General features: G+C 40.2%; 1 protein-coding gene across 1 annotated transcript in view; it reads left to right on the top strand.

Annotated features, from left to right (window-relative positions):
• Positions 1–26933, top strand: part of LOC139208938 (receptor tyrosine-protein kinase erbB-4-like) — a 282441-nt gene extending 255508 nt beyond the window's left edge. The window contains exons 21-28 of the mRNA XM_070838735.1: positions 12284–12439; positions 14278–14353; positions 16352–16498; positions 19600–19697; positions 20262–20432; positions 23670–23919; positions 25885–26013; positions 26263–26933. Coding sequence (XP_070694836.1) covers positions 12284–12439; positions 14278–14353; positions 16352–16498; positions 19600–19697; positions 20262–20432; positions 23670–23919; positions 25885–26013; positions 26263–26933 — 1698 coding nt within the window. The remainder of the gene's footprint in view (positions 1–12283; positions 12440–14277; positions 14354–16351; positions 16499–19599; positions 19698–20261; positions 20433–23669; positions 23920–25884; positions 26014–26262) is intronic.
• Positions 26934–27266: the final 333 nt, after the last annotated feature.

The raw sequence follows: 27266 nt of genomic DNA, 5'->3' as shown, positions 1-27266 counted from the left end.
ACAGACTAAGAGAGACAGAGTCCAACTGAAAAAGAGAAAGAGAAAGAGGGAGCAGTAGATTACGCCATGCCAAGTACATTAACATATCCATCTGGCGTCTCAGTCTTCATCCACTCCCACTCACCATTGGCCCCTGTTGCCCTCATCACTGGGCTTGAATTGGCCCTTCCAGGACAAGGTCATGTTGTTGGCGTCTGTTATGAATCTGCCACCTGATCCCAAAGGTGCCTGTGGGGGCCTGGCGCAGCGTCATACTGGCAGGGTGGCAATAGTGACTGTAGTGGTAAACTGACAGGAGGCAAGGCTGTATTGCGCAATCTGGGTCACACTTGCGTGCACACACACAACGTAACACCTATGTTTTTTCCTGGCTTTACTTTTCTCTCTCCTGAACATGTCTCTGGCTTTGTCTGTCAACACCACAAGCATCAATCAGGATATAGATTTATAGCAACAATTATTTTAACCTGTGCGTGCGTGTATGTGCTTGCCACAGGAGTTGGCAATCCCCGCAGTCTCCTAGCCAGGTTCTATGTGGGTCAGTGTTGACCAAGTGTGCAACGCTGGGCAAGCGTGTCCCATACCTTACATTATATCTAGGAGGCAGAGAGAGAGAGAAGCAAATAGACAGATGGCATGATTGGAGAACAAATAGCCATTCAGTGGAAATATTGCAATATTAAAGAATGTGTAAGAGCAAGAATATACATCAAGAGAGAGATAAAGAGAAATAAAGGATTTGAAATGATGTATTGTGTTAACACTCCAAACCGTATAAGTGAGTCCGAGCTCTATAGTGTTTTATCATTATAATAGAGAGCAAAAAATCAAACATTATCTAAAATTAAAATCACACCAGTGGAAAATTCAAGCCAAGTGTTCCTTTAAAGCATATAGTTTGTAAGCTATATCTTTTAATTTATCACATTGACTGTTTGATTGGAAGTTTTATTTATAGCAGGTGCTCAAAGCCATAGCAAAGTTTAAATGTAGGTAACTGATACCCATGTGATATCCATGGACGTTTGTTCCCGTGTTGCCACAAAAAAAGTCCCCAACATTTCATTGAGACGGAGGGGATTTTATTCAGACACAAATGGCTACTGGATGGCACACTGTTTCTCTATCTGCTGCCCTGCATCAACTTTGAATCAGCTGCTCTGGGTGCTGCATCATCTTCTGATATGAAAGTGAAAATGACCCTTGCGGACTGTTGACGCAGGGAGTTCACTCAGACTTCAGTGAAGTGATGGCCCTGGACAGAGACAGGAAACTGAAGAGTGAGTTGCTGAAGCACATACTTTCCAAACCATTGTTTAGTCTTTCATTTTGACCTATCAGAGGGAGGTGATTAAATTAATAAGTGGAAAGACGGACATGTTTCTGCTGACTGTTTGTATTTCTTTGCCCTCACCATATATACACCTGGTCTTTTTTGCTGTGTCCTTTTATTGTTTGGTCTTAAATGTGTTACTCTGCACATTCTACCCTCCTCCCAACCTTTTTCTAAACCCCCAAGACCCCATCATACCATAAATGTTGATGATATGCTGTCATCTCTCTGCCAACCTCTATGCCCCCTCTCTCCCCATCTTATATACAAACAGACAAAACTGAATCCATTGGGTAAAACTACCTGTAGGTCAAGGAAAGAGAGAGTAAAAGTAAGAAAATAAAAAAGATATCAGGGAGGGAGTTTTTTTTTTTTTTTAGAAAAAAAGTGCATATGTCTCATGCAGATCATACTGCTCTGTCAGTGCAAATTTCTTACCAATGCAAACTTGTTTTAAATATAGCCAGCAAGTGATCATGTCACAGTTGAGCCAAGAGCTTGGCATTAAGAAAACCACAAAGAATTGATTGTCAAATTTTGCAAGTGTGGCAGCTCTAACCTTTTGCATCCTCACAAGTGCATGACTCACACTTCCTGTTGAAACTCAACTTTTTCTTGTTAGGGTCTGGTGGGTATGGCAGTGTACAGTCAGGTATTTTTGTTAAGTCCAGCTTTCACTTTAGAAAATACTCGCTCACTATTTCAGTGAAGCTTCAAGAAGCTTGTTGCTCATTAAGAATTGTTCACCCAAATACCCACATCTATAAAGTATGCATACAATTTTGCATCCCATCTGAAACCACTTAAGTGAAACTGAAATTTGGGCTTTTGTACTTTAGATGGATGATAAATGTAATCTATACAGCATTCTAATTCAATTTAAGCCAATTGATGTCTTCCAATATCAAACATCTGGAGCAATGCTTGCTAATTTGATGCGTTTAATGCACCCATATTGTACTAACTTCAGTTTCAGCTGGCATCAGTCTGTTTCCATTCATTACTTCTTATGCACAAGTGAGCAAACTGGCTTCCATATGTCTTATATTTAAGGCCATTACTATGAATTCCTGAGATGCTGGACATTTGTTTGCAGGCCAACAGTTGTGCTACATTTTACATAAAATTGTCACTTAAAGCAGCTTCAGACGAATCTGCTTTATCCACATAGCTGTTTATTTCTCCCTCTGTCTGAGCAGGCCCTCCTCCTGTGGGTGGTGAGGTCAAAGGATACCCTTCATACATTAATCCATGAGAGCCAGCTGAATGAAGGGCCTCCAAAATATGAACTTAGCTCTTAGCTTCCTCTCAAGAAAAAGGCTCTGGTTGTTTTTTTTCTCATTTACTGTATCTGATTTTTCTTTTCTAACCTTCTCGAAGAAATGTTTTTTCTTCAAAGCTAAAATGCATCAGTCCCTAAAATATGTGCTGAAACTGCTTAATAGTTTGACAATATGTAACATACTAGCAAAGTAAGTGTTAGAGGTATGGATAAAATACTTTTTAGAACCAAAAAGAGAGGTTATGGAGGTTCTTTGTCGATTGTTGATGATGATCAGTCCCTCATTTAAGTTTTGGTCAGTTATGCAACCTGACCTGGAGTCTTTGTTTCCATTGCATTTTTTGGCCTGGACTGGACACAAACATTTCTGCCAGATCAGACCTTCTAATCTCATTCATGAGCTGCACTTAAATCCTGACTTGATTATTCAATTTGAAGCAGCAGATATGAATTCTGTGATGGCAGGATTGTTAACTTCCACATCCGTGGCTAAGTGAGGTCGTTCCCTGCTCAGCTGCCACTGTGACAGTTACAGGAGAAAGGTTGAATCCCATTTAGAGTGATTGACTGCTTGACAGATCTTCAACAAAAACACAACTACCATCCCTTTCTCCCTCGGAATCACATCCTCATCCCCATCATAGAAGAGCAATGTCATAAATTAAAATGCAACCTTTTCAAGCACATCATGTCCCTTAATATTCTTGACATATAATTTCTGTTATTAATGATCATTCTAAGGTTGCAGCAATATCTAAAATCAATTTACTTAGGAAAAGTCCAAGTGAGCAGTATGAAATACTGATTTTATATATTAAATCTTTTATTTTAACAAGAGAAGAGAATTTTAACCATGTTGTGAGTCCACAGGCTTGAAACAATAATCAAGCATTCATGTTAGCAAACAGCTGAGTTGTCCTTGAGCAGGATTTGTTGGTGAACCTGATGCCTGATCTGAAAGCAGGGATGTACAAAATTGAATTAAAAAAAATCCTACCAAGAGAAAGATAGATTTTCACACACCATCATTTCACTTCACACTGCTCACAGTTAGCCGGGACCTGTGAGGGAAGTATGATTATAGGCCAGCTGGTCTGGGGTAAAAAGCCAATGAAGGGGATTTTAAGGGTAATATTTTCTCTCATTATGTTTTCTTTGTGCTATAATACACATTGGCAACTTTATTTTAGAGGAGCCACACGATAACTGGACAATTAAAGAAAGTTTAAGTTATGGTTAGTGTGAGTTATTGGCTCTGTTTACAAATGCACAATCATGCCCCTATTGCCAGAAGTGATTTTTACCTGAGAATTCCCTGCAATAATCTCATGTACATGACAACAAAAATATTCAGAACTGATGTGCTCAAATAATGCTTTTGATAAATCCATACGCATTACAAAATACCACGTGTCAGATTGTCAGATGTTTTGTGAACCTGACTGAAAAAAAAGAAGACAAGGGAACAGAGTAGCATTAGTTTGAGAGTGATATGTCCCCTTGGTGATAATAAAGGAAACACAGATGATAACACGACAACCAACCAGTCAGAGTGAAAGTGATTTATTTTCAGCTCATCTTGATGCTCGCAAACATGAAGGTTCTTAAAATGTTTGGAGGAGGAGGATGGGGAAAAGTGGTTTTGCCAAACAAATGGAAAACAAAACTAGGTCTAACTAGTACCTACCAAACAAAACCACTAACTAAAGACCTAGCCTGAGGGGTGTATTATGAAGTTTAACCCTAGAACACTAACCTAACAGTTAGTGAAACCATCGCTAACGTCAAGTATATTTTACCCGATATAATATACCCGATAAAAAAAAATACTTCTCATCAAAATATATTAAAGTACAACAATACATGGCAGATTGAAGTACTCTTCTTTTATTTTCCCCTATACAACATCTCATAAAACGAAACAAAAAGGTATCATGGGGGGACCCTATAAAAAGGCTCTTAAATTAGTGAAAAATTAGGGAATCGTTAGCGAAAAAAAAAGACACACAATGAAACACAATGAAAACCATGTGACCACAATTAGTGTTCTAGGGTTAACAGGATTTCTTTGCATGAGTTGGCTTGCCAAACCCACAATCAGAGATAAGAGATGATTTTTTTTTTTTCTATTGTGGGCCATAGTATGGCTGAGCATACCAATTGTATTCAAATAGCACACCGGGACTAGTACTTGTACATGTTTACTATTAAAGAGTTTAGCATGGAAAACAAGCTTTTTGTTTATGCCATGGATGTATTATAGAGAACTGGATAGTCAGAGATGGGGCCCCATTCATTCCTATGAAAGGTGCTCAGTGGTGCATGAAACAAAACATTTTTTGACTCCCCCGGTATAGAATTACCCACACATCCATGCGTCACTTTAAAATGATTTAATCATGCATCTCTTCTAGGCTTCCCAATTGTTATCAGATTGAATGGATGTAATTGTGACACTCAAAAAATGTACACAACATTTCACAGCCACTTCTTTGACCATGATTGCGTGTGGGGAAAAATGCTCTCTGGGCCCATTGGCATCTCTGGATTCTGGATTGTTGTAATTGCACAGTTTGGTAACTGTGTTGAATTTCTTTCAAAGCCGTGTGCACTTCATGGCCGCTTGGTTTAGACCCAGGACTGGCGAACGTGTATCAGTGGCTTATGAATATGGGTTCCTAGGGGAAGACGGCAAGTATGGTAGAGGGGTGTTGATTTGTTTGTCAATAAGCAATGCTATTTTAATTGCCTTAATAAGTACTTCCTCAAAAATGTGGTGTAAATTATTTATAAAGGATTGGATATGTTGTGGCATAATTGACTATCAAACACTAATCAGTGTCTCTTGGAAGGACACAGCTGATATAAAGGAGGAAGCTGTGTTCTGGGGTTTGAGCAGTTGTGATAGTACCTCAAAATAGAGACAAGCCTGTGTGGGGAGCTGCAAGGGCCGAAGAATACATCATCTCTGCCTAGTGCAGAGCTAAGTCTTGTTTTTCAGTTTTCATTTTGAGACTGCAGCAGTCATTAAAAGTGGCATATTGTGTTTAGAGAAACCACCTGTAACATTAGTTGTGTTGAGTGATCTCAGTTGTTCTTGTTTGAGTTGGTCGTTGAACGCAGCTCAAAGTTTGTCAATTTTGCCAATACACCTAATTTGCAATGGGGGTTGAATAATTTTAGGTGCAACTGTATAAGGTGTTCCCATAGCTAAGAATCTGTAGCTCTCATAGAGAATATAATCAGGGAAGCCCAATGGATCACTCTGGTCTCAAATCACTCTGCCTCTACAGAGAATCTCAGAAAATTCTGACCACAGGATTCTCCAATAATGTTTGCACCATTTCCAATGGAGGTAATCAGTGAAAAGATGGCACTTTCTATAGCCAAAACTCTGAATATAACCTGCTCCAGATTTGGTTAACTTTGCAGCATAGGTCACCATGGTGATCTAGCCACGTTAAGAGAGAACCACCTTTATGGCACTGAAAACCGTGGCTTTAGGTTAGGTAATATTGCTTAATACTACACCCCTCTGCTTATCTAAAAAAAAAAAAAAACAACCTAACCAAAACAAATACAGAAGTGGCACCAGCCAATAATCCTGGTGTCTCTAAACCAGGGCTGTTCAATTCCAGTCCTGGAGGGCCGGAGCCCTGTCGGTTTTTGTTCTGGTAAAAGCAGGTAATAGATTTGGTTAGATCTGGTCTCCGGTAGATTCTTGACAGGTCTCGCCCTCCAGGACTGGAATTGAACAGCCTTGCTCTAGACAAAGATTAACTATGTGTGCAAAGAACCTAAATGGTTCCCCAACTCACCCATTGTCCTCAACCTCCGACCACATACGGTTTTCCATTATTGTTAACAAGTTTGCTCAAACAGTGCAACAACAACTCGGGCAGGCTAAGAGCAGAGAAAATGAGAGAGTGAACTCTTAAGGTATGTTCCTTATATTGAGAGCCTCAAATGATGGCCAGGCCAGGTTGAAGTCATGAGGAGAGCAGCATAGGGAGAGCACTGGAGAGCACTGCACAGGTTGAGACCAAGGATGTTCTTAGTGCCAGTAAAGAAAAGTGGTTTAGGGGAACAGAAAGCAAAACAGGAGGGAAAAACACATAAACACAACAAGAGCTTTGCCTCCACCCGGCACACAACAGAGAGGTAAAAATGTTAAAATTAAGATCACCATGCTTGATGTTTTTTCTATGTTTTGCCAATCTTTTTTTCATTTTTTTGTTATACTTTTAAACTCATACAAAAGAGAAAAAAATTGAGAGATCTCATTTTGGGGGAGAAACAAATTTAAACTATGTCTCAGACATCATAACGATATGAGTATCCGGCTGTTGTATATTAACATATATTGCTTGCTCCCAGGGTACTGGGGTTTTTAATTCAACATAATTCAAAAGAGTTTAAATGTTTAGCTGAGATCGTTGGGGCTGAGCCAAATAGTGAGACCTGAAAGGCTGACTTCAAAGGAAAGAATTTTACTCATTAACTGCCCGACATTGGCTGGTCCAACACAGTTTTATTTTATTTCACCTGGACTTAAAACATTGGTTCAGAGTTTGAATATTTTAGGCAGGAAAATTTGGTATTTGGCAAATGTTATAAGCATTCTTACAATATTCAAATGTTTGTGTCTGTCCACAATCATAGTAAAGAAGTAAAGAAGGCATAGTAGATCGCCATTATACATTCATCCTTACATATAACCTTTAACCCTTTAAAATAAAAGGGTCAGAAATTATAAAATTAGTAAATTTTTAATGTGCGATGCATATTTATTTAACCTTAAATCTGCCTGCATTTTTTGCCATTGGATTACAGTATTAATTAAAAGTGATGATATATTATATATATATTTTGTCACATTGATTTCCCTCATGAGAGTGCGTGTGTGTGTGTGTGTGTTTATATAAGAAGGACAAACCCTCCTACCCTCCTCTATTCTGTAGGTAAGGTAGTGGAATCTGCATTAGGCATTCATCAGAGAGAATAAATGTATATAGACAAGGTTTACTCTCACACACTGCTAACACAGTCTGAACACAGACAAATTGTTCATATTCAAGCTGCCCCCTAATGTCATTTTGTAAATTCATTTTGACATTGGAGTTCAAAATGAAATGAAAGCCTACTGCTTTCATCATTATTGTGATATCACCCCACCTCTCTCTCTCTCTCTGTTTCTGCTCCACATTGGTCTCATTCGTTTCACCTCATTCCTTAAACAGTGATTCACCTCCTATGCCCACTGGGATCTTTTTATATCCAAATCATACATTAAACATGTACGACGTAAAGCGGATGCTGCACAGGTCTCACAAACCTCCAATAAAGCTACACAGTTATCCACAATATGATAACACAAAATAGACAGTCACCAAATATCCTGTGCCCTCTAGAAATACTGGCATTCCTGTTAAATGAGCCAAAGAGATAAACAATAACAGAGTGAGAGAAAAAAAAAAGCACAGATGAGTCATGTGCTCTTGCTGCTGAGTATTCAGTGTTCAGAATAAAATTACTCTCATTCACAGTAAATTAGCTTTTTAATGGGTCTGGTATGCTGCACTTGAAAAGAGTTGTACAGTATCCCAGAACAACTGAAATCCTTTAGTAAATTTCTCTGTGATTTGTTATCGCTTTAAATGAATGAATTTATGAATTTGTTTTACTTAGAAATGCTTTTAAAAATATAAACTTTTATGCTAAAATGAAAGAAAGATTAGAGGTAAAATAAGAAGAATTTGTGGTAAACATAAGAAAATGCATCCTATCAACAAATAATGTTATGTTAAGTAATGTACTGTATTCAGCTTAACCACGGGTTCCAAATAATGAAGCTAATCATGTAAAAAAAGAACTCATAACACACATCCCATAAAGACCAAGAACACACAAGCGGTTTATGGAGCATCTGTAAATTTCCCACTACAAATGTTCCCTCATGAATATCATTGAATCAGGATGAATCACTTGATTATAGATTTGTGTGTGCGTTTGCTGCCTGTTTCCTTTGTGTGCGACTGTGTGTGTGTCTATCGTGCCAGAATAAACAGCAATGGGAAGTGCCAGTCGGTGAAAAATGGATACCACCTCTCGTTCTTCTCCTATTGATTCTCCTATTAATCTCCAGCCCTTTGCCACCTCCTGTCTTCACAAAACACATCTGTGGACGGTCCTTTCCACTTGAGTTTCGTCCGCATGACTCTGTGAAATAAGCATAAATCAGCATGACGAGAGGTCGGAATATTATCTGGGAGAGAAGTAATTCTCTTGGCTGTTGAGAGAGCGGTTAAGCATGCTGCATACAGACCTGTAGCCCTGCTTACAAACAGTTCACTTTCCCTTCCCTACCTATAAATGAGATTTCCTTTACTAATATTTAAAGTTTAAGAACTCTGCTTGTATTGTTTATGCAATATACAGTAAGTCGAGCAGAAATCGGTATACTGTGAAAGTGTAGGGCTGTCGTGAAGTTGAAAGCCTTGCATGCAGGTTTGCATAAAAAGAAACAGGTGAGAATTTCATTTTCCCCAAATTCTATGTGATTCGAAGCCTTAACATGTCTGCTCCTGGCATTGAGATTTTTCTCCGTTTCTTGCTTTTCCATGTGAAATCTACGTGTGCAGGGTTTCAGGCATAGGCCTGATCCCTACTGATTGGAAAGCAGCTGGAGGTGCGATCATAACAGAGTCTGTCTGAAGCCTGTGGATTTCCTCTGGTGGCAGGCTTACCTGAAATACAGCTTCCGCAACTGGCATCTCCCTGGTTGTCGCATGCAGGTTTGCTGCAATTACAAACCTCTGGCAGTGAGTTGTTCTCATCATGTCCACATGGGATGGCAGTAAATGAGACCAACCAAGTAGAAAAAGAAAAAAAAAGTTTGTTCCTTACACACGTCTGCAGCCACTTCCCACTCTGCATACTTCCATCACCTCCCCCTCTCAATCTCATTGTGCTGGCAAATTAAAATTCACGGGTTGCCAAGCCATCCATTCTCCCCCAACTGCTTAATTGTCTTGAAAATTGAGGAGATTACCGGGCACGATTTATGTACAAATAAGAATCTGTCAGAAACCTGGCAGTGTATACCGTGACATCCACACACAGACACAGACTTGATGATTTGGGAGTTGTCGTATTGGCCAGAATGGGATGCCTCCCAACCTTTTGTCTTTTCAGTTCTACACTCTCTGGAAATAATGCTGAGCAATGCATTCTTGTAAGAGCTGGATAAAAGAAAACACTGCAGATAAGGAAAAACTTACACAGAGAAGAAGAAAAAATCACACATCATCACTCAATGTGTTTGGCTGCTGATCAGCATCCTCTTTGTCTACATTAGTGTCACTTATCCTATCATCTATTCTCTCTTGACTTTCGACATGAGCTCACACTGCAGTATATCAGTGTTACTGTCAGTGCAACGTGAGGTCATCACCTCATTTACATATTAATACATTCATCACCAAATCTTTTGGCAACCAACACACAATTATTATTGTTTCATATTGTTGAAAATAAGTTCTAGATTTTTTTATTTGTCACTTGAAAAAAGCTGCCAGGAGTTCATAACTCTAGTAACTTATTGCCGTTGGCAACAATGGTTAGCTGCTGAGCTAATATTTGGCTTTTTAAACTTGGGGCCAGTGATGATATTCCTACAAGCAAACAGCAGTTAGAAAATGTAAATTACTGGCTACTCTAACATCATATTGTGTGCTACCAGTGAGAGAGTGCTGTGCACTTCTCTAGCAGTGGCACTTTAAGTGTAGAGCTTAATGGGGTCTGGCAATGTATCTCTCTGAAATTGATCATGACACGAACTGAGGAACGGATGAAACTGCCAAATTTAGCCTGCTGTCATTAGAATCATAACACATCTCACCACCTTGTTGGTGGCCCGTGGCAAAGTGTAATAGGATCTTTGTCCGTCCATCGATCCAGCCAGGCAGGCATCTTAAACACGATGTCAGACTGAATAATGAAATGGCAATGGCATAATCATTATCAGGCCAGAATTTATCAGGCATCTTGAACATGACCTCACTAGAGATCGCCTGCCACTGTGGAGGCCAAGTCCCAGTCCACAAGACTGACCACATAATCTGAATAAAGAGAGTGGATCTCATTCTGAGGGTTCATTGTTCTATGTGGGTTCTGAAGAAACACAAAAGGTGGACATTTTTACTGTAACAGTATATACTATACTGTAAGTGTGTGTGTGTGTGTACTTTATTTCATTTAGCACATTTAGCAAGTCTGCAAAGTTATTTTTTAAAGCACGGATGACTTTATCTCAACTTCTTTTCATCCCATCATCACACGCTCACACACACACGCACACACATTTATATGCAGGTGCATCTCGACGTGAGGTTGTTTCTGTGTAAATGTGCAGGTGTGTGCTGGAACTAAATGTTCTCTCCTGGGAGGGAGCCAAATGAGGCAGTGTGATTATAACCTTAGCAATGTAATCTCACCTCTTAGACTGCCGCCACCCAACCCCACCTATCGCCAATCATCCTCCTCTCTTCTCCTCTATCCACTCCTTCTTCCATTCCAGCTAAATCCAATTTGTTATGGTTTCAAATAAGGCCTTGTTTTTCTGTGCCCTCACCACTTCAAACAAACTAGCTTCTGTTATTGCTCGTCCTATTTGAAATAGTTTTCTCCCTCCATCTTTCTTTTCTCCTCAGGTCCACTCTTTTAGTGATGCACAAAAGGCGGGATGTGTAGCACAAAATGCAGCACTGAAATGCTTTTACACAGCTACACAGAGCTGTTTTTGTTAAGCTTGAAGACATTATTGGCATTTTCTGTCAAACTGAACTTTCCTACCTGCTTTTGTGGTGATGCAAATTCTGATATCCATGTTATTGTTCTGTAAGTATCTGCATTTGAGCGCGGATCTGTTTTATGTGTGACGGGTAAACATGCTACTTTTATATGAACATTTAAATTCCCAGCAAAGATTAGTGAAAGCTGCTCTTATTGACAAAGAAATATATGTCTAATTCAAGTGTGCATGTTTACTGTATGTGTGTGTTCAGTTTTTCCGCTGCTGTCTTTATTTGATGCTAAAAATAGTGTTTTCGAGTAGTAGTTTATAGTTTTATCACAAGGAAATTCATCTGAAGACCCAAGAATGTCAGCGAAAAATTTCTTTGCCTTCCTTTAAGGTAAATAATCATTATTAAATAAAGCACTGACAGGGAGGAAGAGCAGAGAGGTGCTTTCTTAAATCAGTCAATGTATCAAATGAAATGTTTTACTCCAGCATTTCTCAATCCTATAGTTCCTGTTTTTAATAGAAAACCTGCCTCTGGGTTGATGCTTCTGTTACTGCATCGTCTAGCATTTGGCCATAAAGAAGGCTATTCCACCGTCGACTTGTTGATCGATGGCAATTATAACCATAAAAATAACATCATGGTGATAATGATGATGACACAAATAATTATAGAAATTCTAATGGGGTCTTGATGGTGGTACTCATGACAGTGATGATGATGATGAAGACGGACGGTAACACGTGTGTGTTCATGCCCATCACTGCAGACCAGTAAACAATCGTGCCTGCAGATAAGTGTATTGTATATCCGTAAACTTGACAGGAAATAATTGCTGTGTGTGTCTCCATGTGTGTGTTGCAGGGCATGATGTATCTGGAGGAGCGGAGGCTGGTCCACAGGGATCTGGCAGCCCGAAATGTCCTGGTCAAATCTCCAAACCATATCAAGATCACGGACTTTGGTCTGGCTCGCCTGCTGGATGTTAATGAGAAGGAATATAATGCTGATGGAGGAAAGGTAAATCCTGTTATCACTTTGTGGCACATGTAATTTACACTATCAGACAAAGGGTCGCACAATAAACAGAGAGCTTGGAGCCTACATATGAATGTACACCCTGGACTGGTCGCCAGTCAATCACGGGGCTGACGCATAGAGACGGACGACCATTCACGGCCACAAGCAATTTTGAGTCACCAATTAATTCTAAATTGTGAAGCCAGAGTATACACATGGAACCCAAGCACAGGGAGAGTATGCAAACTCCACTCCTGTGGGTCTGTTCTACACTTTCCTTCTGTTATTAGACTGAATGGATCAAATTCTGCTGATGAAACAAGTCATTTGGTGGGGGTTGTGACACTCACAAAAATATATTTCACAGTTTTACAGCTGCTTCTTCTGTGTGATTGTGTTTGGGAAAAAAAATGCATTTTGGGACCAATGGCAGCACATGACAGATGCCATTGTTGTGATTACACAGTTTGGCCACTATATCAAATTTGTTTCAAAGCCAGGCACACTTCCTGGAGGCTTGCCAAGAAATAGCTTAACACATAACACCACAACCATCATTTTAACACAGAGTAAAGACTTTGGTTTTTGGATTAGTTAAAGGAGATATAACCTGCTAATTAGTGAACCTTAGAGGTGCTGATTGTCAAATTGTCTTACTTTCAGACAGAACCAAGCTAGCTGTTTCCCCATTTCCAGTCTTTGTTCTGAGCTAAGCTAGCCAGCTGCAGGCTGTAGCCTCATCCTGAGTGAATAGATGAGAGTGGTTGATTTTCTCCTTAAACTTTCGGCAAGTAAGTGTATGAGTAGAATGTCAAACTTTTATTGTAAAAAAAACTTTTTAGAATTAATTAGATAGTAGGAATAGTGCTGGCAATGGAACTACTTGTAGCAATGTTGCTAGACCCATTGGAGCAGCCCTGTTAGCGGCTGTTGTAGCTGTGGTTGTAATGGTGTAGTGCCTGTTGTACTGTACTGTTTTATTAATACTAGATTGCTATTTGAGCAGATAAAAACATAAGATAACAAGATCACTTGTTTTATCTGTTGATGTGTTTGCATTTGGAGGCTTATTGAGATACAATAATATTGAATTACTGTTTTGGACCACTCCATTGTCGTGTCGTAAAAGACAACATTAGACATTAACATTAATTAGGGTTTTATCTCCAGAGGGAGGAACTTATCCCATCACAGGACAGTTTTAGTGGAGTCAGTGAGATACTATTCTGCTCTATTGGACCATTTAATTTACTTTGGGGGAATGGAGATCTCAAAACCCTATAAACATAGCAAACAAATTTGTCCTTGGAGCTCTCTGCACATTGGCGTCTGCTCTCTTCAAATCTTTGTTTATCCTTTTCTTCTTTTGTGTTTTGTTTTTAAACCATCTCTCCTCAGGAAAGTCTATTTTACCCTCTCTCAGCCCTCCTTTTGAATGTGTCCATCATAGTTTGTGTCAACACTGAGGATTCTAGTATTATCCCCTCCACTGAGAGAATGACGGACACGCTCTAACCTGCGACATCCTACTCCCCTCAACTTCCATCACTGTAATCAATAGAATTGGCCTCCAAATCTAATCACAGTGTTAAGCTGCATCCCACGCCGTCCTGCCATTTGCCCCAGCTTATTTCAGGACAGCTGTGTATGTGTGTGTGTGTGTGTCATACCTCTCTCACACAATTCCTTCTACAAAAACAGTTTATTGTATACCACTTCACCAAGAGATGATCCAAGTTTAGTTTGAACCCACAACTTATGTTATCTTCAGTTTTATTTAAAGAGGTATAAGAGAGATTGTGTGTATAATTCTGACCTGCTATGCTTCTACTTGGCAGATGCCCATCAAATGGATGGCCCTGGAGTGTATCCATTACAGGAAGTTTACTCATCAGAGCGACGTTTGGAGTTACGGTGAGCTTCAAACCTTCCTTCCTTTGGTGAACATTTTCCTTCTAAAATTACAATGAAACGATGTGTTTTAATCTTTCAAGGAACAATAATCCAATGTTGTCATTCATATACTGAAATATGGGTGTCATATTTGGTTCTGTATAAAAAAAAAATTCAATTCTGTGGTTAGTAGTAGCTTTGAAGATGTGAAGACTGTCTTCCCTCTTTCTTGCATCTCGTTAACTCAGTCAGTCAAGCCTATCTTACCTGCAGCTATAGGTCAAAATGCAGCAACAAGACTCCTCCCTGGTTTTAAAAAAGGGAGACCATATGTCCCTCCTTTACTAGTTGCCCATGAAATGTGGAATTGAGTCTTTTTTAAAGAAGTCCAGTGTGTACGCGTGCTGTAGTCTTAAAAGACGGATTTTCAACCTGTGGTAGAAGATGAGCAGCGACTCTGATGTCCTGACTTCAGTGTGTAGTTCCTTCCAGAATAGCTCACCTTTGTTCTGGGGGATCAGAACAGAAGAGATCCTTCACTGAGATTAGATCAAATAAAACAAGATTCGTCGCCGTGGGGTCCAGGCAGAGAAACAGAGCAGTTGCAACGGAAACCACTAAAACACAACACAAGTCAAAACTGTAACATATCGGCAGAAGTAGAGACAAGACATTAAAAAGAAGATATCAGGAATGATGTAGACCAGGGTTCAAGTTACAGGGGAGCAAATGGGAGCTGAGCTTCAATAAGGAGGCATCTGATCTCCAATGAAAGCAGTAAAATCATAAATCTGTGGGGGTTGCTCATACATTACCAACAACCATTATTTTAATCGCAAATGCATTTTTCAGTGTAATGAGTATTATTTATGTTAATAAGTCAGCTAAAACCAATCTGACCCCCACAAAGCTCAGATTGTAAATAATATAAAAGTATAGATCTAAAGCAGCTTTAGAGGGTTTTGCCATCGTAGCAGTGCTGATGACCAGGAGAGGAGGGGTTATTCCCACTACTGCTTTAACTGTTTGAACATGTGGTAATCACAGTCATTTAAATGCAAATTGGTTGATGTGTTCTTTTAAACCTGTAATACAAAAAAATCAATCTTTGCCGTCATCAGCATGTCAGACAGATTAAAATCTAGAGACCAACCTCCTCCATTATCATTCAGTTTTAGGAGATTTTTATTGCTATATTGGAAATAGCAATTTCCTGTTTAAGTCTACCAATGATTCTTGAAGTCCATCAAAAGAAAGATTTTTTTTAAAACCATCCAAGATGGGTCACATCAAAGAGAATAATGTGTGTTTAATTTGAAGTACCAGTGTGGTTTAGTGCATCTGTGTCCCCAGTGTTCATCTAGTGCTGGGGGCTATTATTCCTCCATCATAAAGTGCATTTACTGTGCTTACCACTCATTACCTCATTAGCACTAACATGATTAAGGCTGAGGAGTGCTGAAAGTTCAGATTGACGCATGACTTTCAAGACTCTGATTAGTTGCTGTCCTCCACTGATCCTCTGTCCTCTGTTGACTCGTGTTCGGTCCTTTCTTCTTTACCCTTTGTTTTGTTGCTTCCTCTTCTCTTCTACTTGTACTCTCCTTCCTATTCACATCATCTCCTCTGATCTTCTCTGTTCTTTCACATCTTTGCTTTACCTTTACCTTGTTCTTTTTTTCTGTCTCTATTCTCTTTTTCTCTCCTTTTTTTACTTGTTCTGGTTCAATCTCGTATTTTCTCTTTTCAACTATGTCACTTCTTTATATTTCCATCTCTTGTCTATAGTCTACTCTTTCTATATAACTCCTTCTTTGCAACTCTTTAATCTTCTGCACTCTCTTTAGACTAATTTCCTCTCACAAAGATTCTGCATATCTTTTCTGTGTTTTTTTTCTCTTTGAAGGTCTATTCTTTTTCTGCTGTACGTGATCTCTCCTCTTTTGTTCTCTTATATTTACATCATCTCCTCTGTTTTTCTTTTGTCTCTGTTCTCTTTTGCCTCCACATCTTTTGTAGGGGTAACCATTTGGGAGGTGATGACCTTTGGAGGGAAGCCATATGATGGGATTTCAACCAGAGACATCCCAGACCTGCTTGAGAAAGGAGAGCGTCTTCCTCAGCCACCCATCTGCACCATTGACGTCTACATGGTTATGGTCAAATGTAAGTAGTACTTCAACCACAAACTATTTTATAATAATATGTAATCAAATGCAACCCCTCTACTACAGAAACCTGAAAAATTACCATTCTTGAGTCAACAACTTTCGTCAAGTATTTTACATCAAAAGCTACAAAAATATATTTACTGCAGAGCTTCTGTGTGGGACTGGGGTATATTGTTTAAGATTTCTGGTTTTTCACTCCATCTACTGTGTGAAACACAGTAGACAAACCAGTGGATGAAGAGAGGGCCACCTGGTTTTTACCTTAAGCAGGCAAATATAATTACATATTTATGAAGGCCATCCATTCAGTTTCTTCTACTTATCTGGGTCAGGTTGTAGTGGCAGCAAGCTAAACAGGGCACTCCAGCTCCTCCTGGAGGATCCAGATACATTTCCTCCAGCAGGTTCTGGGTCTACCCCAGGGTCTCCTCCCACTGGGACATGCCTGGAAGAACTCAAAGGGGAGGCACCCAGAATGCCTCCTGATGTCAGAGACCCTCACCTTAACTCATTTTGGACACTTCTATCTGTAGCTCAAAGCGGTGGCCTGTGGCTCAGAGGAAAACAAGTCATCCACCAATCAGAAGATCAGCAGGTCCTCCAGCCTGCATATCAAAGTCCTTGGGCAAGACACTGAGCCCTAAACAGTGTGTTTGTGTGAATGCTTAGTTTCCTCCTGATGGCAGTTTGGCAACGTCCCATCAATGTATGAATGGAGTGTGAAGGGGTAACTGTGAGTGTAGTGTTAAAGCACTTTGAATGATTGAAAAGTCCTGAAAGGTGCTATATAAGTGCAGTCCATTTCCCAGTCCAGCAGGAGCAATCCACCAGAACCGTGGCCTCAGGATTCCCTGGAGGATAAGAAATAAACCTTCTCCAAGTCCACAAAACACATGTGGACTGGATGTGCAAACTCCCATGACCGCTCCAATAGCCCTGTGAAGGTAAAGAGGTGGTCCATTGTTTCACAGCCAGGATGGAATCCACATTGCTCTTGCTGAATCTTTTTGTTTGACAGCTGCAGTTTTCTTTCCAGCACCCTGAAATTAACTTTAGCAGGAAGACTGAGCAGTGTGATACGCTAAAAACTGGAGCACACCCTCCTATCCCCTTTTATGAAAATTGAGATCACCACCCCAGACTCCACTGATACTGCCCCTCCCTCCATGCGACACTAAAAAGGTGTGCCAGCCAATACAGTCCAACAATGTCCAGATCCTTCAGCATTTCATGGCAAATCTAATGCAACCTTGGCAGATTGCCTCAGAGGACTTCTTAACCACCGTGGAGACCTCTGCGGTGGATATGGGTGAGGCTTCCTCCAGGTCATCAGACTCTGGCTCCTCCACGGAGGGACGTGTCGATCAGGTTCAGGAGTTCCTCAAAGTGTTTTTTCCATCACCCTGTGATATCCGCAGTGGAAGTCAGCAGTTCTCCTCCCCACCTCAACATAGCCTGAGCTTCGCCCTGATTTCCCTTCATGAGCCATCGAATGGTTTGCCATAACATCTTTCAAGCCCACTGAAAGTCCTTCTCTATCGTCTCCCTCCTCCCATATCTGGGTTTTTGCTTCTGTGACTGCTAAATCTGGTCTGCTGCTTCAGGAAACCCCTGGGCAACCAAGCCTACCCAGCAATCTGATCCAACTCACCAGCAGGTGGTGATCAGTTGATAGCTCTGCTACTGTCTTCACCAAGACATACAGCCACCCAGCTTACTGGTGGCCCTGTGGATCCAGGCCTGATGTTCAAGGTCTTGCTCCAGAAGAGAGTCCTGGTTTCCCTATCCCAGGCAAGGTTATGCAGTTCGCTTGGTGCTCATTCATATGGGTCTTTGAATTTTTATGAAAATTTCTGAAGTCAATGTCAACATTCTCTGTTTTATACAAGAGGGTGGTGCTGCGGGTGGTGTCAAAGGTGATGTTTTTCAATCTTAAAAATTAGTTCTAAAATTTAATCAAGTTGTTATTTTCAATTCATCTTTTTAGTTGCTTTCTATGTGAATGCCTACAAAACATCTCTCCATTATAACTATTATTGATGGCAATAATAATGACAAATCCCCCCAAAATAACAAAGTATATGGTAGAAGATGAATTAAGAACTCGTGTTCTGTGGTGGTTTAACCCCCCACCAAATGTTCGCCTTATTGGTCGGTCATGCTGTCGTGCCGTCAGACACTGATGTCACAGGTGGCGTTGTAACCTCTGGCCACTGCTGCCAGAGGCAAAAAGTTGATGCCAGCGCCATGCCGGCCGTGTCCTCTGGTCTCCAAGCTGCAGCCTCTGGCCCTCACTGTCACCTTGGCTCTTACCGACACCCTGACCCTGTGCCAACCTGGCAAGCAGAGACACGCTCACAGCAGGAAGGTCACTGTCACCTGCCTTTCTTTTTTTGTGCCACTACACATGCAGAATTCATACACCCAAATACACGGGTATAAATGCACTTCCTGATAATCAGTTCACTTCACTACTTTACTGGCACCAAAGTAGGTATCGCAATAAATGATTGTAATTTTTATCATTTCGTTTTTAATCATTTTTAATATTAGGAATCTCTTGTGTCTGTATGTACTTATGAGCAAAGCCACCTCTCACTTTCTTTCAGTCTTTACCTAGACAGGCTGGACTCCGGGCCAGATCACATGATTGCTTTGGCATTATACCCTTGTGTTCACAAAGGGATTGGCAGAGTGATGAGACAGTATTTATCTTTAGATTGGAAAAAGTGATTACAATAGAGAACTTCTGTAATTTTTCATTATTGAACAAATAAGAATGTTTTAGAATATGGTTTCAAAGGAAAATCTTTTGCGAGCTTTAGAAGTGGGAAATTGTACTTCTAGTTTTTGCATCTGTTTGATGACAAAATGCACTGACAGATTATTTAGGTCTGAATAGTCATTCGTTACTAATGAGATCTTTTGCTCACTGCCAAGTACAACATACTTAAGTAAAACTTTCACATTAAAATTTAAAGTCAGAGGCTAATTGCAAGAATATCAAGTATCCACAATAGGTTTGAATATCAGCATCTATAAATGTATTGAGAAGCTCACATTAGCCACACTGTAATACAAACTCTTTTTTTTCAGGCTGGATGATTGATGCAGACAGCCGACCCAAGTTCAAGGAGCTGGCAGCAGAGTTTACTCGGATGGCTCGCGATCCCCAAAGATACCTGGTCATCCAGGTAGGTAAAATCGTGATGACATCCACTACCTACAAGATCTGGAATACATGCCTTTAAGAGGATTTGATGGCATTTCTTTTTTCCCCCATTTGTCTAAAAACCAAACTAGATAAGCTACCTTCAAAGTTAAAGCTGACCAGTCTTCCTTTGCGCTAGTTTTACTAATATTTTGCCAATTTATAAAAGGTTTAGTTAATTAGTAGATGACATTAATAGCCATTGCAAATTCCATGTTGTTTTCCTTATTCCTTTGTGAGAAAATACGCTGACTAATTAAACTGGCCAACAAATGCAGTAAAGCTAAGCCTACATCATTTCTGTCAGTCAAAATAATAATAATACTACAAATCTTGATTTTAAGCTTTTTAATAGAAATGGAGCTTAACACCCTTTTTCCTCTTTTGAAGTCATATTTACCTCTCTGCTTGTTCATGTATAAGCTACTTGTTATTCTGATATTTCCGGAAAAAAAAAACGTAACAAGTGATTAGTTACATTATTTCTTTATCATTAATAACTAATACATATTATTGAACACACACATCCACACACAACTTTTCTCAGGGTGATGACCGCATGAAGCTGCCCAGCCCCAATGACAGCAAGTTCTTCCAGAGCCTCCTTGATGAGGAGGAGCTGGAGGACCTGATGGATGCTGAAGAGTACCTGGTGCCCCACTCTTTCAACATTCCACCACTGGCATACACTCCCCGCACACGTATGGACTCTAACAAGGTATTTTCTTTAAAGAATCCATAATACCTTCAAGAAAGTCTGTCTTTCAACAAGAGTCAGGTACCATATCTACACTGAAACAGGTTTTGCTTGCTGTAATCATTCCTTCTGTTCATAGAAGGCCAATAGCCTAATTTCCTAATGTGCTGTCAATGTAAGTCATGGGGGACAAAATCCAGTCTTTGTTCTGTGCAAAAATGCATCCAAAAGTTTATCTGAGGCTAATGTGAGTCTGGCAGCCAAAAAAATCATCCCAAATATAATGTTTGCACCAGCATTTTTAAATCAATCAAAAGTGTATCTCCATTTTGCAAGAACAATTGTTAAAGTACTACTGTGAGTAGTAAACAAACTAAGCAAGCCTAGTTTTTCACAGCCTTGAAACATCTTGCAGAAACTCTCTATAGTGTGATGGTAGTACCTCCAACACATAGCCAAAATTAAATGATGAAACTATATTGGTTGTTGGCCAACAAAAGTAAACTATGCTTTATTCACATATGCCACGGTTACTCTGCAGTCAGTCAGTCAATCATCAAACTGGGCCTTTACCACTGCACAGCTGCACTGAAACAGTCAGTACCAACCTTCCATTTAAATGGAAAGTTCTTATTAAATGGCTATTGGCTGGCTAGTTCTGGTTACAGTTGGCAAAAACCAGTGTAGTAAGTCTCAAACCAACCTGTTCAATCTTCAGGAAGCGACATTGACTCTCCCAGACTAACCCTCCTCCACAGTCAAAACAAAATTAAGCCCTTCTACTATTCAAGTTGTTACTTGGTATGTTTTGTTGTTGTTTTGTTTTTTTTCATTGTATATAAAAATTTGAATTCAGTTGCTTATTCTTAAATTTTACATGGACTCTTTCATATTGCCATTTCTTTTTGAGTGTAGCAGCAGGGTAATTGAACTATGATGGAAAAGGAGACAATATAAAGCCGAAGTAGTCATTCCAATCATTTAGATGGTCTCTAAAGTGGTGTGGGGAATGAGTTTTCTCAGCATGTACTCCAGGACTCTACTATTCAAGCTCAAAAGATTGAGATCTTAAAACAGAACTCATGCAGTTTTCTCAGTTTCACTCTCATCTCCCTGTTGCTCTCTCTTTCTCTTTCTGTTTTCTTTGGTCTTTTTCTGTTGTGAAACTATGGTAATTGGCTTCTTCAAAATGTGGGCTTACAGCCAAATTCTCTCAGTTCTTCATCTGTTCAGATGTTCATCGTCTATCTCTGGACTTTATCGCAAAACTAGTCACACAGCCAGGCAATTCAGCCATTTTGTATTCCAACATCCCTGTGTGTGTGTGTGTGCCCATTGAATGCCAATGAGAGACACGGCTCCTTTTCCAACTCTGTCTGGTATTTCAGGGGGTGAAAGATATTTATTTATTTGCATAATAATTGTAAAAAATATCCTCCATTGTTTTTGAGCTTTCTTATTGGGATTGATACAGAATTAATTTGATTAATTTCATACAGTTACATTCATCCACATAAATCATGTAAATGCTTGTAGCCAACAAAAATATAAATCTATTTGCATAGTTGTACAGAATGGCTGTAAGAGCTTTTTCTACATTCATTAGCACACACACACACAAACACAGATTGTTATCACCATACTTGAAATTATCATCATTGTGGTTATATAGTAATTGTTAATATGCATCATGATGTCGAACAATGACTGCATGACCTTCACCTTGACTAAATATTCAAGTGTGATGGTCTATATTTCCCAGTACTCCATATTTCCATGGTGGAAAAAGTAATGTGATGTGACTGAGATCATGTTGGTTTACTTTAATGACTTCAAACATTAGCCAGACATTTTATTTTGGTGTGATAATATTGCTGTTGGAATACTGAGTCCAGGGAGGAGGTGGTGATGACTGAAAGAGGGTGATTAAATAGAAACAGTTACAGGGGAATGAAAACACAGCATGAGCTTTGGAGCTCCGACTACTAGCTCTAGGCTATTAGTCAGAGCATGAAAAAGTCCACTGCATGACAAAGTGAGGAAGGATCCAACAGTGATAGACAGACAGTAAAAAAGAATGATGCTGTTACATGCCTTTTGCACAATCTCTTAATACTGAAGCATCAAGTAGCATACAAGCAGTGTTTGACCTGGGCATGCCAGCAGTCAAAACTTTGGTTTGAGGCTGATACTTTGTGCAGGTGTCTTATTAAATTTATAAAATTTTAACTGTCAAAAATACTCCACAAACTAAAAATAGCCAGCTGTTCTCCATCAGTGACTGACCCATCTCCAATTTCTAATAAAAGGCTATTTGGGTCTGACTCTAAGCACTGGCCTGAGGGAACACTTTCTTGTGGTATACAGGACGCCAAAAGTCAATAATTGGAGAACCTGATAAATAAATGAGAGTAAAAACTGCTGGTCACAAGTGTGATTTCAACTTGCACCTTCACTTATGGTCCAGAAATCCAGGAACTTTATTCCACTGTGCCGTTCTTCCAACATGTGTTTAAAATGTTTAAGAAGTTTAATATAAATGCAACTGGGAAATAACAGATTTTTATCTTATTAGTGTGATTACAGACTTCTCAGACAAGGGAAAGTAAGCCAGGGACTGTAAAACCAATACTTTAGAAAGAAGATAAATCAGAAGAAACACGCAGTGAGCTTCTGAAAAAGACCTTTTTTGTTATGAGCAAAGACACAAATGCACACAGCAGGCCAGGGCTGATATGTCTACTTTAAGACGACTGTACTTCATGGAACCTTTTTAATTAAAAAACCTTTTAATTAAATTGTCCTTGGCAGTCATGCTGCCATATCATTGTTTGCCACTGCTGTGTCTCCCCTGCCTGTCATATTTAAATACTACAAATGAACAATGGTACAAAGAACTTGAATTGGCCATTATCTGAACTTCATGCACAAATACATTTTAGAATTCACTATATTTTTTATATGGAACTTATTAAGTGCTTATTTTAATTAATCAATTGTATTTTATTTTTGTGTGAGGTTGTATTGTATTTCCTAATTCACTAGTAAAACAGATCACCTGCTTTCAGAACTAGTGTATATGACTTTTTAGTGTACAGAGTCCATGGACGAGCAGAAATTTTTTTTTTGCCATAACTCCACACTTGTATTTGTCTCAGGGAGTTTGCTTTGGCTTGGTATATTCATATCCTTGTAATGTGTCTAACACCCCTGCCCCTCTGTCTTTACTTCACCCATCTCTCCTCTCTTTCTGCCCAGAACCAGTTTAGCTACCAGGACCCCAGTTTCAGCATGGAGGACATGCTGGCAACCCTTCCCAGAGTGGTCTCTGTTCCACCCATGTCTGGAGGATGCCTCCCTTCTCAGGACCTGGCCTCAGGAGGGCAGATCGGTGTTGGATTTAGCCGTGGCACCCAGGACGACCCTCGCTGCAATGGCACCCTAAGGAAGCAGGCCTCCCCAAGGTCAAGTACCCTTGGGGCTGGAACAGCTCTCACTGCAGGACAAGGTAAAGCAAAATGTTACCTGAAAGTTGTAGAAAGTGAAGTGAATAATCTATTGTGTCCTAAATTGAACCAGCAGGTGAGTTAAGAAACTGATGGATATCGCAAGAGTAACAAGTCTGTGAGTCTTTAAAACTATAATATCAGTTAAATTAGCTGTTATACATGTTTTTCAGACTACGCTGTTAATATTAGATGGTTAACTAGTTATGTTTAAGTTTGTAACTTGAACTTACAGCCTGGCTCTGCAGAGAGGGTTTTCAAATGTGTTTACATCTACACTTTAGACCGAGAATACACCAGCTCTCATCGCCCCTTTTTTTGGGAAAAAGCATCCCTTGTCCCACATAGACAGCAACAGGGTAAACACTTCAGATAAACCAGTTTACACTGATACTATGCAGAAAAGAGTCTGTGTAGTTGGTTGCACCAGCAATTAATCCAAATGGTTGTAGCACAGATGCTCGTCAGCCACAGCACAGGGCAGGACAGTGGCAGCGAGCCTGCTTTGCAGAATCAAGAGAGTCATTAATTGTGTTTAAATTCTCAGCCTCCTTATATTATATAAAGAATAGGTTGGAGTGGAGCCAAGGTTCTTTATAGGTTACACTTACTGGTTGGAGCTCAGGCTACACTGACCAGGCTAACGGAAGTTACCTTGTAGGCTACAACATAGCAAGGTCAGTTGTCAGAGCACAGAGCTATTGCAAGCTAGCACTGGTGATTTGCTTACCTGGAGACTCAATAAGGTAAAAAAAGATGTCTGGACAGGACACACCTGGCCACTGAGTGGTGTTTGCACCAGCTTGATGCCGAGAGACTGATGGGGACTAGAGTCAGAATGGATCAAATTAATCCTTTCAAGGCATCTTGCTAGTTCTAGGGCAGCAACTATTACTTCACTAAGTCACAAACAATTTCAGCTGATACTGGTGATACTGGTCTCTGCAGCTGTGATCGCTCAAAAGGGTAATTTCACTGAAACATACAGTTAAGCTGAATTATTATGGAGATGAATCCATCACGCAGTCTTCCATTGTTGTTTGTGGACTTCAGCATTACCAGTGGTTTTAACACATGTTCTATGGTTATGTGGATAGACCTTTAACCAAATATGACTATTATCTATTTAGATATTTCAATTATTGATTGAATTTTATCAAGTATTAATAGCTATGTAATACTTTCAGTAAATTGTATTATTAATTTAAAAGTAATTATATTGACTTTTTCCTACACATTAACCCTTCTCACACTTCCATGAATAAAATACAGAGTAAAAGAAGTCGGTATTAGCTTTTAAAAATCCAGGAATCATAACCTGAAGACATAAACCAGCAAATGAGCAGACAGGCTCGTACCCTTCTTTGACTGACCATGTCTGCTGTTTCCACAATGGTATTGCACTGTGACAGTGGATCACTCACCAGTAGAGGATTTGGGAGATGAGAACAAAGGGATAAGCTTTTATCCAGCAGCTGTCTGGCAAAAGTGAACCACACCCCTCAGGCAACTGGAGAAAACCAGCAGCTGTGGCAGCTTCCTCTGTTGAGATATTTTGTACCTATGTAATGGGAAATCAAGCCTTAAGTAAGCTTAATAAATGAGTGTGTATCTACCTACTGTGCTTTCATTGGAGAACGCAGGTAGGATATGAGTGTGTAATACTGGTGATTGCTCTATCTATGACAGTGATCTGGCGATTGTGATGAAAAAACACAGAAAAATGAAAATAAAATGCATTTCTGGTCACTTAAACTCCTAAATCCTCATAATAATGTAGAGTACCTGACATAAGCCATAGCCCTGTCCAAGAAATTAGTCAGGACAAAATACATAACAGTACTTGAATGAGTGGATTGAAAGTGCAGGTGTTTATTTACAAATCTGTAACCCGGATCCTCTAATTCATGGATATAGGGTTGATAAAGTTTTTTTCTTGCTTCCCTCCTGTCTTTTTGCGTCCTTAGGTGGAGGGGAGGACAGTAATGGACAGCGATACAGTGCAGATCCAACTGGTCTTCTAGTGGAACGAGGAGCAAAAGGAGAAAAGGACCAGGATGGCTACATGACTGCCATGAGAGACAAGAACAACTCAGGTTACCTTCACAGTTTTGAGAGCTACTACATTTGTCCAGAACGATAGCAGATACTTGGCGGGAGCTTAAATAGTGTGTGTTTATTTACATATTGCACTTATATGCTTTCCCAAAAGCCACTAAAATGCACACAACATATTGTAAACATTGTTTGCGTGTCACAGTATAAGACTTTTCTTAGTGGCTACAATAGCTTCAGTAGAGATGAAAACATTTTAGCTAATCTGACTATCGCCTATTTTTTTCCAGACTATCTCAACCCAGTAGAAGAAAACCCGTTTGTCACACGTCGTAGGAATGGTGACGCCCACTCAGTTACTGATGGAGCGGGGTGCCACACCATGCACATGGCTGGAGCTGCTGCTGCCCCTAAGATGCAGGCCACCCACGGGGACGATGAGTACGTCAACGAGCCGCTGTACCTGAATACCTTCCTTAACCCAGGGGACAAGAATGGATTAACTGGCGCAGTCTCCATCTCTGGCCCCGGGTCCTCTGCTGCCCAATCAGTATCGCAGACACTCAACCCATCAACTTCAAGCCACACAGCCTCCTCCTCTGGATATGTGGTGCCCCCTGGCCACCTCCCTCACCCATCATATCCATCACACACCCTGCATCCAGGGCATTCAGGACACACTCTGCACTCAGGCGTCACCACCAGCACCATCATGTTTGATAAGAAAGGCAAGAAGGCCACTTTTGACAATCCTGAGTACTGGCAGCACAGTCTACCCCCGAAGTCCTCACTGCACAACCCTGAGTACCTGCAGGACTGCAGCACACGATTCTTCTACCGGCAAAATGGACGCATTCGCCCTGCTGTGGCCGAAAACCAGGAGTACTTGTCCGAGGCTGCTATGAAAGCTGGCAATGTGTTGCCACCCCCTCCATACAGACAGAGGAACACTGTAGTGTAGTGAGCCACCTATAGCACAATAGATGGAATGAATAGAGAGACGGGGGGTGGAGAAGAATGGACGTTGAACAATCCTCTTGTTTCCATGCAGCACTTCTCAACCTGGGTTCTCCTTGCACCCTCCGTGAACACGTCTCTCTGTTATGTGTGATTGCAAGTCTTTTATTCTCACTCTAAGGTTCTGCCTTTCCTTGAAAGGACTACAATAACAGTTACTGGCAGCCTCACTTTACATTCAAACCGTGTTTTTCCAACTAGCAACTAGACACTTTCCTTCGACTTTGGTTCTGTTCTGGAGCACAGTGTCCTGTCATCTTAAGTAACAGAAAGGCAC

This window comes from Pempheris klunzingeri, chromosome 10 (assembly GCF_042242105.1).
Source record: "Pempheris klunzingeri isolate RE-2024b chromosome 10, fPemKlu1.hap1, whole genome shotgun sequence".
NCBI classification, from domain to species: Eukaryota; Metazoa; Chordata; class Actinopteri; order Acropomatiformes; family Pempheridae; genus Pempheris; species Pempheris klunzingeri.
The sequence above is the reverse complement of the archived record's forward strand: the minus strand, read 5'-3'. Positions and strand labels throughout refer to the sequence as shown.